Source organism: Myotis nattereri, assembly GCF_964212035.1.
Source record: "Myotis nattereri genome assembly, chromosome: 1".
Lineage (NCBI taxonomy): Eukaryota > Metazoa > Chordata > Mammalia > Chiroptera > Vespertilionidae > Myotis > Myotis nattereri.
In genome coordinates this window covers 44,087,967-44,106,837 of record NC_138075.1, presented here as the reverse complement: position 1 = coordinate 44,106,837, position 18,871 = coordinate 44,087,967, and the positions used below count along the sequence as shown (strand labels likewise).

General features: G+C 38.4%; 1 protein-coding gene across 2 annotated transcripts in view; it reads left to right on the top strand.

Annotated features, from left to right (window-relative positions):
• PIAS1 (protein inhibitor of activated STAT 1) overlaps positions 1-18,871 on the top strand; it is a 137,755-nt gene that overhangs the window by 87,863 nt on the left and 31,021 nt on the right. For both annotated transcript variants that reach the window (XM_081113373.1, XM_081113374.1), the window contains exons 3-7: positions 3,055-3,139; positions 3,379-3,426; positions 4,491-4,581; positions 5,414-5,548; positions 11,552-11,657. In XM_081113373.1, the coding sequence (XP_080969499.1) occupies positions 3,055-3,139; positions 3,379-3,426; positions 4,491-4,581; positions 5,414-5,548; positions 11,552-11,657 (465 nt within the window). The remainder of the gene's footprint in view (positions 1-3,054; positions 3,140-3,378; positions 3,427-4,490; positions 4,582-5,413; positions 5,549-11,551; positions 11,658-18,871) is intronic.

The following is an 18,871-nucleotide window of genomic DNA, read 5'->3' as shown; positions in this document are numbered from 1 at the left end:
CACATAGTATAAAAATATATTTTTCTAGATATATAGTAGTAACTCTGTGAGCATTACTAGTATAATAAAAGCCTAATATGCAAGTTGTCCCCTCAACTGGGAGTTTGACCAGGGGGCAGGGCCGGCTGGCCAACTGCCTGGAGTCCCTCCCCCTGGTCAGCCCCTCCCCATCTGGCAGCGGTGACAGGCAGCTGGGGGAAGGGAGTCCCAGGCTGGCAGCTGGCAGATGCTAAGGACCCTACCTATGCACAAATTTCGTGCACTGGGCCTCTAGTCCTATATAATAAAAGCTAACATGCAAATTTTCCCTTCACCCAGAAGTTCAACTGCTCACTATGATGTGCACTGACCATCAGGGGGTGGTGCGGAACATAGCGGGCGTCGGTGATGCACTGTGACCTCTCGCCAGCTACTTGGGGGCGGGGGTGCGGTGAGAATGTGGGGTGTCTGCCGAGCTCGCTTTCACTCCCCCTGCTACCCTCACCCGGGACGCCAGGGCTCACGCGTCAGGGAAGCCCCCACACTCAGGTGCCGGCGCCCGTGAGGATCCCGCCCCCACGCGGCCTCTTCTGGGTGAGCTGGGCCACTGCTGCTGGGACCACAGGGGTGGTTGGGCTCCCCGTGGATTTGTTCAGGAGCCGGTCTGCGAGGCCGGCAGGGAGAGAGTGAGCTGCCCGCCCAGCTTCTATGCAGCGCCACTGGGCGACTCAGAGGCCCATGTTGTACATCAGCTTGCAGCATCCGGCCATGCTTACTACATCTCTGCATGGGGACTCAGGCGCCATGACTCAGGTGGGGGTTGGGGGGTTGCCCAGGGGCCCAGGGGCCCAGGTTCTGCCCATGGCCCAGAGGTCAGCTGGGACCTGCCTTTCCACGCTAGACTCACGCTTCGATCGCTGATCAGGCCTAGGGACCACACTCATGCACGAATTTTGTGCACTGAGCCTCTAGTTTGTATATAAAAGAGAATGTAAACAGGGATTATGAAGTAATAAAATGGATTCTATATATGGCATAAGAAACAGCCTCAATTATTTTAGTCATATCTTTCTCTAAATCTGCATGTGCGTGTGCCATGTCCAAAACTTAACTGTACTCATGTATTCTAAAATGAATCTGAAATTATACCTTATGAGTAATATGAATATTTGTACTTGGGAAGTTACTTTAGCACTATTTTAAGAAAGAAAAAAAACCAACAAACTCCTATATCACAGAAAGCAGAAACACAAACCTGGCCTTTAAAAGATACTTCCTATATTGAGATGAAAGAGCATCAAAGCTCTTTTTCATTTTTTTCTCATAGTAATATAGGTATATGGTTACTCAGATTTTTCAGCATCACATACTGCAGTTTGATTGATTGTAGTTTTGGAGGAAGTGTTGCTTGCAACTAGGATCAAACCTAGTTTAAGCAAGAGTTGGCCAACTTCAGTACTTTTTCTGCACAGGTTTAAGTGGCCCACAGGTCAGGAGTTCCTTGGTTAATAACTTCTAGGGATCTTTTAGTTCTAGAAAATTACTCTGGAAAAGTACAGTTTAAATAATTTAATCTGGCATTTCTTTCCTTTTTTTTTTTTTTTTTTAATCATTCCTCACCGGAGGATAATTTTTCATTGATTTTTTTGTTATTTTTAAATATATTTTTTATTGGTTTCAGAGAGAAAGGGAGAAGGAGAGAGAGATAAAAACATCAATGATGAGAGAGAATCATGGATTGGCTGCCCTCTGCACGCCCCCTACTGGGGACTGAGACCACAACCTGGCTATGTGCCCTGACTGGGAATCAAACCGTGACCTCCTGGTTCATAGGTTGATGGTCAATCACTGAGCCATGCCGGCCATATGTAACGTGTATTAAAAGCTAAGAGACTGTTGTTGCTCACACAGCATACTGTAGGGAATCCCTGCTCTACACTGACCTGTGCTTGCTTACCTGTTCTCTTGCTCTTTTCTCTCTCCCCACTTTCCTTCCTCTTCCTCCCTTCTTTTCTTTATTCCCTTCCTTTCTCCTTGTAAGTCTTTCCATCTTTGAGATAGTGACCACAGGCAGATTCTCAAGTCAAGTCATCTAAGCATAAAAAAAACTATATATGATAAATTTATTGGCTAAAACTTGAGTGGTAGTTAGGAGATGATAAAATTCTTAATTTGCCTTAAAGACTAAATGTTATCTTACCTGTGCAGATCTCAAGGTGAGTATGTTTATTTAGCTCAGAAACCATATACTATATCGTTAAATGGGTTTATGTTCTATTTTAAGTAAATCAGCATGTTTTCTGTACAAGTGTGCTTTTTAGACATTTATATTAGATAATTTTTATTAGTATTTTTTGTTGTTAATCCTCACCCAAGGATATTTTTCCATTGATTTTTAGGGAGAGTAGGAGAGAGAGGGAAAGACAGAGAGAAACATCGATGTATTGATTGGTTGCCTCCTACACGAGCCCCCACCAGGGCCGTGGGCCGGGGAGGAGCCTACGACCAAGGTATGTGCCCTGACCAGAATGGAACCTGAGACCCTTTGATCTGCAGGCCGACAGTCTATCCACTGAGCCAAATGGGCTAGGGCTATTCGTATTTTTTTGATTATGTATTTTCCAAATCCTGATATTTATTCTGGAATTAGCCACTTTTGTGCCTATTTTTGTTGTATTACAGCTGGCAGATTTCTTATTTTTTAAAAGTGCTTAGTTGCGCCCAGCTGGCGTGGCTCAGTGGTTGAGCACCGACCTATAACCCAGCAGTTCACGGTTCAATTCCCGGTCAGGGCATATGCCTGGGTTGCGGTCTTGATCTCCAGTGTGGGGAATGTGGGAGGCAGCCAATCAATGATTCTCTCTCATCATTGATGTTTCTATCTCTCCCTCTCCCTTTATCTCTGAAATCAATAAAAATATATTTTTTAAAAAGTGCTTGGTTGCCATGTTAATCTAAACTCTAGAGTACATCCCAGTTGATTAAAGACATGTGATTTGTTATTTATTTTATCATTTTTGTTGTATTTATGGATGAATTTGAAGGTAATTAAAAGTATGATTTTTTTTTCTTTAGCATCAGACAACAGTCAGCGCTTTCGAGAAACCTGTTTTGCATTTGCATTGACACCACAACAAGTGCAGCAGATCAGTAGTTCAATGTAAGTTGTCTTCAAGTGTAACTTGCAGCTTGGCCTTTAAATCCAGTTTAGTTTATAAGTGAATTGGGTATTAATGTCATGCAAATATTAGTCTTTAAAATACCATTATAGTATTAGCTACCCTTAAAACAGTTATAACTGATAATTTGAAAAACTTTCTGGAGTAGTAACAGTGTCTTTGAATCAGCTTTCATCTGCATATTTAAAAATAATTGTAGTTCTTATTCTGTCTTTTCTAGGGATATTTCTGGGACCAAATGTGACTTCACAGTGCAGGTCCAGTTAAGGTACAGTGTTGACTACAGTATATATCCAAAGTTTCAAAGTTAATATTCTTTAAAGAAATTTTTTAATTTACCTAATTTTCAGTAAGTGTATTGAAAATGTTGGGTTTAGATGTTTAGGTGAGGGAAAACCTTCTGTTATGAAATGTCTTAATTTTTATCCAGTTTAGATTTTAATATAGCAAATCATTTATTATATATCTAACCACATTTCCACTTTGGTTACCCCTCAGTGGGTTGAGAAGCTCCAGCTAATGATATGTCTAAATACAGTGGCCAGCTCTTTATAAATACCAAGTTTTATGAGAGCAAAGGCCTTTTCTGCATAAGCGGCAAACTAAGAACAGATGAGTTAAATAGTAAATTAATAGTTTATTTCTTGATCTATATGAAAGTGAATAGAGTGAGAATTTACAAATTATATAGTTGTGTTGGGTTTTCCCAAAAGGTTATATGCATTTAATTTAGAAATAAATATTTTCATGAGTTTCTAAAATAGTACATATTCTAAATACATGTGGATATATGATAAGTAATGTTATTATTCAACATCTTCAGTTCTCAGGAAATAATGGAGTGTCTTGATTAGTGGATAGAATTAGTTCTGGGATGAAGTTACAACATTTCACAGAAAACAAACAAAAAAATGTTTCACAGGCAAATGAAGTTGGGAAATATTGTATATTATATTTTCCTCTTAAAAAGTTATAGTGCATGTTACCCTAGTTCTGAGAAGCTCTATATTAAGGAAACCTAATTTTATTTTTTGATTCAGAATTACTTAAATTTATTCAACTACAAACCCCCTCCCCCCCCCCCCCCATTACCTTTGAACATACTTACGATTGGAAGCATTATGCAGACAACTTCAGGTTGATAGTCATGGTCACTGAAACTCTACATTTACAGAATTATTTCTTTTAAACCTATTTAAATATGCTTATTCATCGTATGAAATGTCTAGTTTGATAGTTTTTAAATTAAGTTTGGCCATCTTTTAGTTTAGCTACTAAAAATAACGAGGTCATCCTTTAATAAAGGAAACTAAACTTTTCTTTATTGTTTAGGTTTTGTTTATCAGAAACCAGTTGTCCACAAGAAGATCATTTCCCACCCAACCTTTGTGTGAAAGTGAATACAAAACCTTGCAGCCTTCCAGTAAGTCCGAAAAGCTATTTTTTAAAATGCATTGCCAACACAGCTATCAATTAAGTCACCACAGCTGTTGTTAATCATAGTTTTTCATGAAGGAAACATCTTTATTTTGGATATATAGTCACTGAGTGAAACACTTGTACCAACTATGTATAACTAACAGCTGTGACATTGGCTGTGGAGACAAAATCTAGGACTTGAAGTTAGGTGTGGTATCTTTAGTGCTGTACTGGATTTTGGGGAGAATAAATTGTTTCAAAAAACCTCAGCTGTATTCATGTGTATCTGGAAGTCTGTGGTAGAGTAGAAGAATGCCATGCCTTAAACCAGAGTCCTCAAACTATGGCCTGCGGGCCACATGCGGCCCGCCGAAAACATTTATCCGGCCCGCCGGGTGTTTTTGCCGCCGCTGTGTGCATAGGAATTTGTTAATAGTTTTTTTTTAAACTATAGTCCGGCCCTCCAACGGTCTGAGGGACAGTGAACTGGCCCCCTGTTTAAAAAGTTTGAGGACCCCTGCCAGAGGGAGAGAGTGGGGACTTAATGGTCAACTTTCAAATGTTCCTTATATACTTACCTGAGCTCTTTATGAATTCATCCTCATTCTTTAATTTTAGAGGTTTTTGAGATCTATCACCGGTATTTTTCTCAAACTTACTGTAATGAGACTACAGGGTTATTTAGAGAAACAGAGGAAACTTGGAAATGTTTGCTTCTCTACTTTTTAATGGAAATATTCATATATTCTAGTACATAGTTTATTAGGTGTTTTTTTTAAAATGGAAGTTGACATTGTAGAGATAATAAGTAGGAATAAATTATATTTCATCCTTAGGGTTATCTTCCACCTACTAAAAATGGTGTGGAACCAAAGCGACCCAGCCGACCAATTAATATCACCTCACTTGTCCGATTGTCCACAACAGTACCAAACACCATTGTTGTTTCTTGGACTGCAGAAATTGGAAGAGTAAGTTAATTTTTTTTCTACTAGGTTTTTTGTATTATAAGGAAGGGTTAATCTCCATGGCTACTTGAGCTTATATGTGAATGATAATGCAAAATGATTTGCAAAGGGACTTATTTTTGTCTCATAATGAATTTTCAACATGTTCCCACTTAAAAAAATGGGATCGTGAAGTATCTGGTGTTTATAACCTGATCCTTTTACCCAGCAGTTTATCATAAGTGTCGTCCTATGTCATTACATATTCATCTATATGATTTTAAATGCCTATATTATATTTTAATATGAGAATGCTGTAATTTAGCCTATTCCCAATTGTTGAGCAGTTATTTGATTTATTGATTGATTCATTGCTATTTCAAAGAACATTTTGAAGACCATACAAGTAGCTATAGTTTTGCATAGGGTCATAATAATTTCCTTAGAGTAAATTTCCAGAAGTGGAATTACTAACTCAAAGAGCACACAGAATTTTAAGAAATATTGTGTACATTGGTAGATTGCCTTACGAAAAGATGTACAAATCCTCTGACTTTCAGTATTTATTCACATGCTTATTAACTCATATCCTGTCAATATGAATTTTATCTTTTTAAAACTCTTTAAGACTTAACACTTCCTTGACATGTTGCAATATTTGTTTCTAGTTTGTATGCCTTTTATTTTTATGTATGTGGTTATTTAATTTGTAGAAGATATAAATTATTATGGAACCAGTTTTTTCCTTTATAGTCTTTGCCCCTTGCTCCCATTAATGCTTGCTTAGTCGGCCCTTCTCAAGATTACATAAATACTTGTTTATATTTTCTTTTAGAGTTTTGAAGTTTCTTGTTTTACCTTAAATATGTAATCCATCATAAATTTATGCGTGGTGTGAAATAAAAATTTACTTTCACTTTTTAGACAATTGTTCTAATACCACTAAATAAATGCTGATTCAGAAGCCATCATTATTATATATTTGATTTTTATTTATCCTGGGTATGTTTCTGAACTTTTAAAATATTGTTTCTTAGTCTAGTATTCCTTTTCTGGAGCAATTTCATTGTTTTTTATTATTTCAGTTTTATGATATTCGCTCATATCTATTCACTAATGCATTTGAAATTTCTTGAATGCTTACTATATGCCATGCACTCTACAAAAAAAAAAAAGTATTGTTCTTTTGGAGCCTTAAATCCAGGGGCCAGGTGGTAACACACAAAAATGTGAACTTATTTATCATAAGTACTATAAAGGAGAGGTATGTGGTGATTTTAGCTCGCATTAAAGGGTATTGTGAACTAGAGAGAGAGAGAGGTCAGGCAGGGCTTCCGTGATGAAGTAGTTACAGAGCCAAGAGCTGAGAGAAGAGTAAAAGGAATCAGGCAAAAGGTTCAAAGGAAACAGGCTGCACAACAGCCCAGTGGCAAGGGTGAGCGAAGCTGTTTCCAAGGAACTGAAAGGAAGCCACTGTGGGTAGAGTGCAGAGAATGGGGACGAGCAGTGTGCACAGTGAGACTGAGAGGTAAAGTATGAGAAGCGAAGGGAAGAGCTTCAAAAAGGAAGGAGATGGTAAGGAATATTGAACAGATGTTGAGAAGTCAAGAATATTGAAGTCTAAAAAATACCCTTTGGATTAGGAATATAAAGGTAGCTTTATTTAGCAGGAGCTCTTTTGGTGGATGGTGGGAAGGGAAGCCAGATGGCGACCAGGTGGAGGTGAGGCAGCAGAGATAGTGAGTTATGGAAGTGTGGCTGGAGGGAAATGTGAGAGTTATTTTTTATTTTAATGGGAGAGTCTTTAACATGTTTTAAAGATGGTGGCAAGTATCCTTTTGAAAGGAAGGGGTTAAATACACAAGAGAAACAGAAAGAAAGGATAATCAATAGTAAACTGCCTAGTACAGTGATGGCGAACCTATGACACGCGTGTCAGAGGTGACATGCGAACTCATTTTTTTGGTTGATTTTTCTTTGTTAAATGGCATTTAAATATATAAAATAAATATCAAATATATAAGTCTTTGTTTTACTATGGTTGCAAATATCAAAAAATTTCTATAAGTGACACGGCACCAGAGTTAAGATAGGGTTTTTTAAAATGCTGACACGCCAAGCTCAAAAGGTTCGCCATCACTGGCCTAGTAACACAGGATAGTTAGGAGGCACAGCTTTATTTAATGGAAGAATAAAAGGACTGGATAAGGTATATGATTGATACTGGAGAGATGAGTAAGTTCTGATCTGATTACTTCTTTATGTTTGTGGGATAGGAAGTGAAGTAAGTCTGCTGAGAGTGAGGAAATAAATAGGGGCTTTAAGGAGAGTGGACATGTTGGAAAAGTAATCGCAGAGAGAGAGACGTACCCCTGCATTACTTCCCCAAATCTTATTTTATTGTTGATTTATTTAAAAGCCAGTTATTATTGAATATTTACTTAATACCGAAACTCATATATTGGTTTCAGTAGCTTTTTAGTTGGTTTCTTGGTGCTTCTGGGTAGGTAGTTTTTAGTTTGAGATGCATCATTATACAAATAATGATAATCCTAATACTTATGCCATATTTTCTTGTTCTTGTTCTATTGTGCTGGCTAGAACCTTCAAAACAATGTCAAATAACATGAGTGCTAAAGGACATTTCTTCATTTATTCCTTATGGTAATGAGAGTACTACTAGTGTCATAACATTAAGTATTACAATAACTTAGTTTTTGATAAGTTTAATTATTCCTATATTCCTCTTTTACTGGATATCTTTGTGAGAAATGGATTTTGAATTTTATCAAAACCTTTTTTTTTTTTTTTTTTTTTTTTTTTACATCTGTCATGGTTATATTTGTTTCCTTTGCCTAATTAATGTCATTAGGTTTTCTGAAAATTTTAAAATATTTTACTTCTAATGTACCCTGGGGTTTCCCTTTTTTGTCTCCCTTTTCGAAGAGGATATTGAAATGTTTGTTTTTTCTCTGTGTGAAAAGGATAATCTAGCAAGGAAGTGTAGTAAACACCAGGGTGTTTAGAGTGAACTATACACAAGGCTGACACTGTGGGAGAGAAGGGAAATGTGGTTGCTGATATGTAACACTAGCAGAGGGAGGAGATAGATACCTCTGAGCCTTCCATACTCAGGTAGTAGACAGTATTTTCAGTGATTTGAAGGTCCACCATGCAAGGTGAAGGTCCACCATGCAAGGTGTAAGACCTTGTGTAAGACCCCCATCTACATGTTGGAAATCTTTGTTTTGAAGTAAAATGTTGAAAGAAAATTATTCTTTTTCAAAGCCCAAAAGATAATTTAGGTTGTTTTTCAATCACTAGTCTTAATTCAACTTATAAAGATACTCTATTGTAACTTCTTATCGTACGCCAGGTAGTCATTACATTTAGCATTTATTTATTAAATGCTTATTATAGAGAAGTTATTTAGATACTGGTATAAAGAGCACTTAATGGAGTAGATTACATGTTAATTATTAAAGGCTCGATACATGAAATTTGTGCAAGAGTCAGCCTTCATTCCCCCAGGTGCCGGCTCCAGCTTCCCTCTGGCACCCAGGACCCGGGCTTTCCTGGCAGCCCCAGCTTTATCTGCAAAGTCATCTGGAAGACTGTCCGGTCTAATTAGCATATTACACTTTTATTATTATAGATGGCGAAAATATCCTATGAACTTGATAGACAGTTTTGAAGACTTTTAAAAAGCATTTGACAAAAACATCAGTGTAATGCAATAGTTGGAGTTAGGTAGTACTTTGAAGGGCTAGTGGGAATAATATCTACATAGAAGAGATACTGTGCCACAGTTAAGTTTTGGGGTGGGGGGGTTACTACTGAATTTCTTTCATGTGGTATAAGTTTTAATTCCATGTTATCAGTTCAAGTGGCATTTGTTAATACCTGATGTTATTTTTGCTATTGCTGCTGCTTTTTTTTCTTTCTTTCTTATTTGGGTACATGTTTCAACTAGAGTGAGCATACCTTTTCACTGAACTTGTAGTTGTGGTTTCTACTTGATCTTTCTCTAAAATTTTATATAAAGCCTAGGGGAATCCTTAGTTCTGAAGATTCAAGCTGTCAGTATATAATTTCACAGTGTTAATTGGCATTTCTCTAGTTCAGTGGTTCTCAACCCTGGCTGTGCATTAGAATCACTTGGGAATCTTTTTAAAATCCTGATTTCTGGGCCTCATCCTCCGGAAATTCTGTTTCTTTGTTATGGGGTGAGGCCACAACATTAGTAACAAAGAAACAGAATTTCCGGAGGACGAGGCCCAGAAATCAGGATTTTAAAAAGATTCCCAGGTGATTCTAATGTGCAGCCAAGGTTCAGAACCACTGCTCTAGTTTCTATCATACTTGAAACATTAGTTAAATAAATAATAAAGGCGAATAAGGATTTTTTCCCCTAAAAGAAGCTGTTTAATTTAATATTAGATTGCTGTGTTGTGTGCTTAAAATGTAGGCAGCTTTTAAGGTTACTTGTTCCTCATTAATTTTTAAATTTAGTAAAGAAAGTTAAGTTAGCTTTGACACTTCATCTTTCCCCCCAGAACATGTGTAACATGTGAACATGGGTAGATTTCTGAGCTCTAATTGTTGCCAAAGAGTTAGGGAAAGCGTTTTTAAAACTGTGGAAGTAACTGAAAGTTGAATTGTACTTTGGGCCAGGTTAAGAGAGTCAAAGCAAACAGGGTTTGTGAAAGCAAGAACTGTGGAGAAGTAGACTGGCCTTGGCTATTAAGTCCATTCTCCTGACATCCCTAGTCTTTCCTCTTGGTTGCTAAGTGCCAGCTCTTTCACCAGGCAGATGCATGAGCATGAGCAGATGACTTACCTTTTTGTGCCTCTGTTTCAACCCTTCACTTAGAAATATACTTACCTTACTGATTTCTTATAGTCCTTCTGCAAGGTTGAAATGAAGTAGATATGTTTAGTGCTTTGAAAACTGTAAGTGTAAGGTAGAAGATGGCAGTAACTATTTTTTCTTTTGCTTCTTTCCAAATCTGTTGATCTTACTCTTGATTCCAACATCAAATGGGAAGTGGGCCTTCTCATTTATCTTTCTTACCCTTCATAAGCCTCAGCCCTTTTTTCTTCCTCTTACCCAATCACATGCCCTTCACTCTGCCTTGGCTTGTTGATTAACTATTTTCTTTGTCCCCCTTTCCTTCTTCCTTATCTGGGTGGTCCATTTGCAGGTAATGGATATTCATCTGTTCATTTCCCAAACTAGCAGCTACTTGTTGAAAATATTTAATATTCCCTCTGCTTGTTGTGATAATGAACCAAGTAGGATGTTTTGAAGAATAGGTAAAGGCGTGGAGAGAGTTTAAATAGAAATAGATTTTAAAAATTTGTAATTTTTAAAATAAGCAGTATTTTACATAGATCTATTACCTTCTAATTATGGTTCATGATGACTTTGACACGCCGTATTGGTGTTGGTTAATTTTATTTTTAATATACGTTTATTGATTTTTAGAGAGGAAGGGAGTGGGATAGAGAGATAGAAACATTGATGAGAAAGGAAGTCATGATTGGTTGCCTCCTGCACAGCCCCCACCGGGGATCGAGCCCACAACCCAGGCATGTGCCTTGACTGGGAATCAAACCAGGACCTCTTGGTTCCTGGGTTGAAGCTCAACCACTGACCACACCAGCCAGGCTTGGTGTTAGTTTATATAAGCGCTTTAAATTGATTAGCTTCAAGCATAAGTAGTCAGTTAATATAGAAGCATGAGAGACCTGGCTTTATCACTTGAAAGTTGCAAAATTAGAGCAAGTTCTTTTACTTCTCTACACTTCACTTTCCTCCTCCATCAGAGTAGTTTTATCACCACCTCAGCAGCTTTTTGGTTAGGATTAAATGAATTACTGTTCATGAGAACATCTAAGATAGTGTATGACACACAGTAGGTGTTTTAACAAGTATTAGTTTTCTTCCCCTATCACTGTGGGATTAAAATAGATGTTCTATTTACTTACATATGTTGTTTGTGTTCTACATCTTTTTTTTTCCAGAACTATTCCATGGCAGTCTATCTTGTAAAACAGTTGTCCTCAACAGTTCTTCTTCAGAGGTTGCGAGCAAAGGGAATAAGGAACCCGGATCATTCTAGAGCTTTAAGTACGTATAATAAACTTATTTCATTTGTGCAGCTGAACTCTTTTGATAAAGGTTAGAGTAGTATATTCTCAACTCAAGAAATTTTAGGGTCTGTTTTTTTATTTTTATTAGAGCTTATCATAGAAGATTAAAAAAAACTGAAAACCTTGTTTTGTGAGCTAGCACAAATCCAGACTTGAGTACTCATTTAATATCTTTGTCATGATCTATATTTTTCTGTATTTTACTGATCTTAAAATTAACTTTGTAAAATCAGTACGTGAAAGAATATTTTCCTAAAACTTCATTAAGTAAATGTTTAAGGAATTATAGGTGATGTGAAGGAAATCTTTGCATGTATTTCATGAGAATTATTTTATATTTAAGGTTTACCTAGGAATAATGTGCAGGGATATCTAGTAACCACATCCCTGCATTAACAAAGTGAAAAGAGAGTCAGTGGGTTGTAGAAATGATAATGAAATAGGTTCTGCTGTGAGTCTCATATTCTTCATGTATAACAAGAGGTTTGTACCACATGGTTTCAAAGACCCCTTCAAAGTCTGGGCTCATAGATAATGAATAATGAGATGGTTCATTTTGTCATGTTGAATTTGAAATATAGTAAGGCCTGCAAATTGACTGTTCTGGCCTCAATTTTTAAGGGTTAAGACCAGAGTTTGGCAGCCTTTCCAAAGAGGTGAACAGAGATCTTCCTTTATTATCTTCTTTGTGAAAGATAGAGTTTTCATGGATGGATTTGGGAATGGGCTGGGTGCTGAAGGAGCAAAACTTTCGCAGACAGGAGTGAGATTGTTACCCTTTGAGGATTCTTGATGAAAATTAATTAATGAAGCCCACTATCAGATTGTAGTTAGGGACACTCTGGTGGAAAAAAGTAAAGTAGTTAAGGCCATCTTTCCTCTATTTCCCTTTGTGGCATACATAGCTTTTATGTTTTCTTGCTAACCTGTTTCTATGCCAGAGTAAAGATCCCAGTTCCTCTGAATATCAGTATATCTACAATAGTTCATTGAAGGATTTTTCTGTATTAAAGGGGCTTTTTAAAAAGGCAAATAGTCCAGCTGGTGTGGCTCAGTGATTGAGTGTTGGTTGACCCATGAACCAAGAGGTCACCGATTTGATTCCCAGTCAGGGCACATGCCCCCATTGTGGGATCCATCCCCATTAGAGAGGGCCTACAGGAGGTAGCCAATCAGTGATGTTTCTCATTGATGTTACTATCTCTCTATCCCTCTACCTTCCTCTCTAAAAATCAATAAAAATATATTTATAATAAATAAAAAGGCAAATAATCCTGAGTCAAGAGAAGCACACTTTTGCTAATGCCTCAGGAGGCATTCCTTGACAGGCATTGGAGAACTGGAATGATAGCAATGGCATGGGGTCTCGGGGAGTGGAAGCCACCATTTGTCAGGGACAAGGAGATAGTGGGGGATCCTCAAAGATCCTCAAAAAGAAGGATCAGAGACCTGTTTTGAAAGAGAACAAGAGAAGAATTCTTTTTTACACTCTTGCTGAAGTCCATTCCTAGTCATTCTACAGAGAATCTTTGTATTGGCCACATAGTGCTAGTATTTCATCTAGTCAGAAAGTATTCTGGAATGAGGTGTGGAAAAGGTAATACCAAGACATAAGGCAGACCAAGTTGTTATATCCTATATAATAAAGAGCTAATATGCACATGGTCATCACGCCATAATGGCTCAAACACTCAACACTGGGGAGAGAGGAATGGGGACCAGCCAGGCACAGATGAGCTTGCGAGAGAGGAATGGGGACCAGCAGGCTGCAGCCTGGGAGAGGGACAAGCTGCCTGCCCCATGGTCCCCTGCGGCTGAAGCTGGCCCGGGTCCTGGGTGCCTGCGGCTGGCTGGAGGAGGGAATCCTGGGTCCTGGGTGCGGGGCGAGGCAGAGGTGGTTAGGGGCGATCAGGCCGGTAGGGGAGCAGTTAGGAGTGATTAGGCAGGCAGGCACAGGGGTTAGGGGTGATCAGGCTAGCAGGTGAGCGGTTAGGCAGTCGGACATCCCCCAAGGGGTCCTGGATTGGAGAGGGTGCAGGCTGGGCTGAGGGGAAACCCTCCGCCCCTGCACGAATTTCGTGCACCAGGCCTCTAGTTTAATAATAAGACGAGCTGTCTCTGCTCAAGCTCTCAACTTGGAGCTGGAGCACCACCTGGAGGGAAGGTGAGCCCAGAATTACCTTATTTTCTGGAAAAGTAGCTGTTAGCAGCAAAAGCTGCTTAATTCAAAGGCTATTTATTTAATCTCTGATACAATACTGAAGGAGTGAAGTGTACTTGCAGATTGGGTAGGATTTTTGTGGCAGTTCATATCTTACCTTACTGGCCTAGCGAACCAAAAAACATTCATTTGGATCCCACCAATAAGACATTTATTTTAAGAAACCAGAGAGCAGATTGTTTGCCTTTATGCTATCTGTTTGCCTTTATAACTTTCCTAACAAATTAATTGTGTAATTAAAAGATTACGTAAAATAACTTGACAGAAGAAAATGTTGGCAGGTTTCTCAGATATTTTTGAAGAATCAAGTTACTTATAAATATGAGTCACTCTTTTTAAAAATATGTTTTTATTGATTTTTAGAGAGAGAGGAAGGGAGAGGGAAAGAGAGGTAGAAACACAAAAAGGTAAGTGAACATCGATCAGCTGCCTCCTGCGTGCCTCCCTACTGGGGATTGAGCCCACAAACGTAAGCATGTGCCCTGACATGGAATCTAACCAGTGACCTGGTTCATGGGTCCACATTCAACCACTGAGCCACACTGGCTGGCAAGTGACTCTTAATTTTATCAATAAATTCTACTGGCAAAGTTTTAATAGTCAAATCAGACACTATTACGTTCTTAAAAGAATAAAGTTGATAGTATTTAGACCTTTCACAGAGAAATCCATCCTTCATTCAGTTGATTTAGCAAATTTTTGTATTGTAGTTTCCACCTTTTGGAAATAACTATCACAAAAACAGTTGTTTACTCATTCTTAGTCAAGTTCCAATTTTCCTCTCTCACTTCCTTTCAGCAGTCACTTTATACCTTGACAGTACTTGACTCAAATACTATTCTTTCTCTCCTCTCAGCACCTGCCAAAGCAAAAAAATTGGAACTGCAAAATGTGAATTCTCTAAACTGCCCATCTCTTCCTTACTTAATGCCACCATAACTACTTTTCAACGTATTTGCACCTGTACCCAGCCTTACTTTATTTTCTTCAGTCTCAAGAGGAAATGTCCCTTTTCCTGCTCAAAGTTAATTTTTTAAAATATATTTTTATTGATCTCAGAGAGGAAGGGAGAGTGAGAGAGAGATAGAAACATCGATGATGAGAGAGAATCATTGATCAGCTGCCTCCTTCACGCCCCACACTGGGGATCGAGCCCGCAACCCGGACATTGGTGCTGGGAATAAAACTGTAATCTCCTGATTCATAGGTCAACGCTCAACCACTGAGCTATGCCATCCGGGCTCAAAGTTAATTTTTATTCATTCTTCTCATTCAAGAAGAATATTAAGGGTCTACTATGTTCCAGGCACAGGAGAATATAGCATTAAGCAAGACACAGCTTCTGCATCCCCCAGAAGTTAGCAGTCTGGTGGGAGGAAAGTCAGAATTAAATGATTGCATAAGTCATTAATGAATTAATAGTTGAGACATGTGCCTTAAAGAAGAACGACAGGGAACTCTGGAGGTAACAACAGAACATATCCTCTCTGGTGCTGTGAGGTTTAATGCAAGATTATAAGGATGAGGAGGAATTATGCTCCAGGTTGGGAGGGGGATATGCCAAGAGACAAGGCCAGTGGAGCTGGAGTGTAGAGAACAGAGGAGGAGAGTGGCCAGAGAGATAGCCATGGGGTGAAGTCATGTAGGTGGTAGAAAGATAGATGATAGAAAACCCTTAAAGGATTTTTAAGCAGAGTGACATCAGATGTGGGCAATAAAAAGATCACTTTGACGACTGAATTGAAGAGGGGCACGGCTGATAGAGTGAGGCCAGTTAGGAACCTATTGCACAGATAAGAGATGATAGTTTCTTAAAAAGGTACTGATGGTGGAAGTAGAGAAAAGTTGACAGTTTGAGAAATGTTGAAGGGTAGAAATGGTGGATTACATGTGAGGAGTGAAGAAAAAGGAGAGGCCAAGGGGATTTCTAGGTTAACTGCTCTCTGTCTTGTACTTTTTTTCAGTTCCTCTCTATAGGCTCTTCCTGTCAACCTTTCCTGTCAAGTTCTTTTCATAGAGTTCTGGGTTCCTTCTATTCTCATTCTAGTTTCTTCAACGAGTAATATGCACTTGCTCTTTCTACCTCCTCACTGTAACACATTGTTATCTTTTAATAATTTTAGAGAGAGGGGAAGGGGGAGAGAAACATCGATTGGTTGCCTGCACCTACCTTAACTGGGGATCGAACCCACAACCCAGGCATGTGCCCTTACCAGGGATCAAACCTGCAACTTTTTGTTTCAGTGTACGGGATGATGCTCTAACTGAGTCACACTGGCCAGGGCAACCCATTGTGATCTTTTAATTCTCATCCTTCCACTGAAACAGCTCTGGTAGATATCACAAACCACCTGATTGCTAAACCATCTGATTGCTAAATTTTATCTTTTTAGTTCTTGGATATTTTTGTGTGTGTTTCATATCAACCACTTTCTGCTTGGAATTCTCTTCTCTGAGTGTTACTTCTCAATACTTGTCTTCAATGGATTCTCTTAAGGGAAGCATGCTAAATGTTTGTTTTCTCTGGGGTTTCATTCTTGGTCAACTTTCGTACATACTTTCCCTAGAGATAATTATATCATCCACTCTTATGGTTTAAACTAGCACCAATTCCCAAATACATATCTTCACCCCAGACCTTCCCTTGAATTTCAAATATAGATATGTATAGGTAACAGCCTTCACAGAAACATTCTACTGGTTTTTCAATTTCAAGTGTTTAAAACTGATCTCACCAAGTTCTCTCAAACTTATACCCTAAATGTTTCTCAAATCTGTCTTTTCTCTCTCCCTGTTCTTATTTAAGCTCTCATATTCTGCTTTTATTTTAAAAACCTTTTCTTAGCCCTAGCCAGTATGGCTCAGTGGATAGAGAGTTGGCCTGCAGACTGAAGGGGCCCAGCTTCGATTCTGGTTAATGGCACATGCCCAGGTTGTGGGCTCAATACCCAGTGTGGGGCATGTAGGAGACAGCCAATCAATGATTCTCTCCCATCATTGATGTTTCTATCTCTCTCTAATTCTCCCTTCCTCTCTGAAATCAATAAAAATATATGGGGGGGAGGGAGAAAAAGGCACATACACAAACTATCATTATTAAAAAATAAATACCTTTTCTTAAGTAACATATTCCTCTCCTTTCTTGGCTCCTCTTCATGTCTCTTCTGGTAGTAACCTAAGTGATTAATACAGATCTAATCCTACCATTATTCCTTTGCAATTCATTTCTTCTTAACACCAATGGAATTAAAGTCCAACTTCGTTAGCGTGACATATGCAGCTTTCCAGGGTGTGGCACCTACTTAGTACTTTCCAATGTCATCTGTGTTCACTTTTCGTCTTGTACTTTATATTTAAAAATACTGAGTTCTTTTCTTTTTCCCCACGGCTTTGGCAGTATTGTTCTCTATGCTTCAAAACTTCCCTGTTGCCTCTTTTGCCTAATTTCAGTTATCCGTGATGCTTCACTTTTTCCATAAGGTATCTCAGGACCCCCAGAGTAGATGAGTTGACTTGTAGCTGGCTTTCCAAACATATTTCCGTCAGCACCTTTACTCCCTACTAGACCATGAGTTCCTTTCAGCAGGAATTTAATCTTATTTTTCTTGAATTCCTAATGCTTCACACAGTGCCAGGCACATAGTAGATCCTCAGATTTTTGTTGATGTAAACTGTAAAAAGAGATCTACAGTAAAAATCAGGTCTCCATACCTCTGTTTCCTTGCCTATAAAATGAAATATTGGATTAATATCATCAGTTGTTTCCAGCCTTAAAATTCTAAAAGGATGAATATAAAATAATCTAATATTAAGAAAGGATAGAAATTATTTTTAGAAAACAAACCTAGTACAGCACTGCCTAATAGAACAATCTGTGATGCTGGAAATGTTCTACATTTGTACTGTCCCATATGGTAGCCACCAGCAGCATGTGGCTATTGTGCACTTGAAATGTGGCTAGTGCAGCTGAGGAACTGAATTTTAAATTTTACTAAATTTAAATTTAAAAATAGCCACTTGTGACTAGGAGCTAACTCTCATAGTTTGTGACAACAGGAATTTGTAAAAGGTTAATTTTAAATGTGTCTACCTGTAACGTTAGTATATAGGTCACATAATGAAATACTGTTACCACTGCAATTCATAGTGATACAAAAAAACTTTAAAACTTCCAAAGACTTCTCATGTTTTGGTTGATACAGCAGGATATTATGTCTTGTTTTTATTTTTTATTTCCTTGCCCACAAAGAATAACAATACTTACTTTATTTTTCCTCCATACTTTGCTGTGATTAAATTTAACATAGTAATTTCCCCCCTTTCTTTCAGTTACGTTTATTGAAGTACTAGAGGCCCGGTGCATGAATTCGTGCATGGGTGGGGTCCGGCCAGCCTGCCCCTATTGGGGCTGATCGGGTCGAGCCAGCGGGGGGGGTAGGGGCCGTGGGTGGTTGGCCAGCCCAACCCACCCCCTGGTTGAACTCCCTGTTAAACTCCCGGTCGAACTCCCAGTTGAGGGGACAATTTGCATATTAGCCTTTTATTATATAGAATTGAAGTATAGTTTACAAACAGTAAAAATTCACCTTTTTAAGTGGACAGTTTGATGAATTTGACAGATTTATGCTATCATGAACCACTGTCACAATCAAAATATAGAACATCCTCCACCACAGAAAGCTCCTCCCCTGTGGCTCTTTGCAGTCCATCTCATTCCCTTATCTGGTTCTCATAATCCAGTGATGTGATTTCTGTGTCTGTAGTATTATCTTTTACAGAATGTCAAATATTTGAAGTGCTACAGCATGCACCTTTATGTACCCTTTTTTGTCTGGCTTATTTCACTTAGTGTAATGCTTTTGAAGTTCATCCATGTAGATTTTCCTCTTTATGTGTACCATAATTTGTTCATTCATTTATCAGTTGATTTACATTTAGATGTTTCCAGTTTTGCACTGTCATGAATAAAG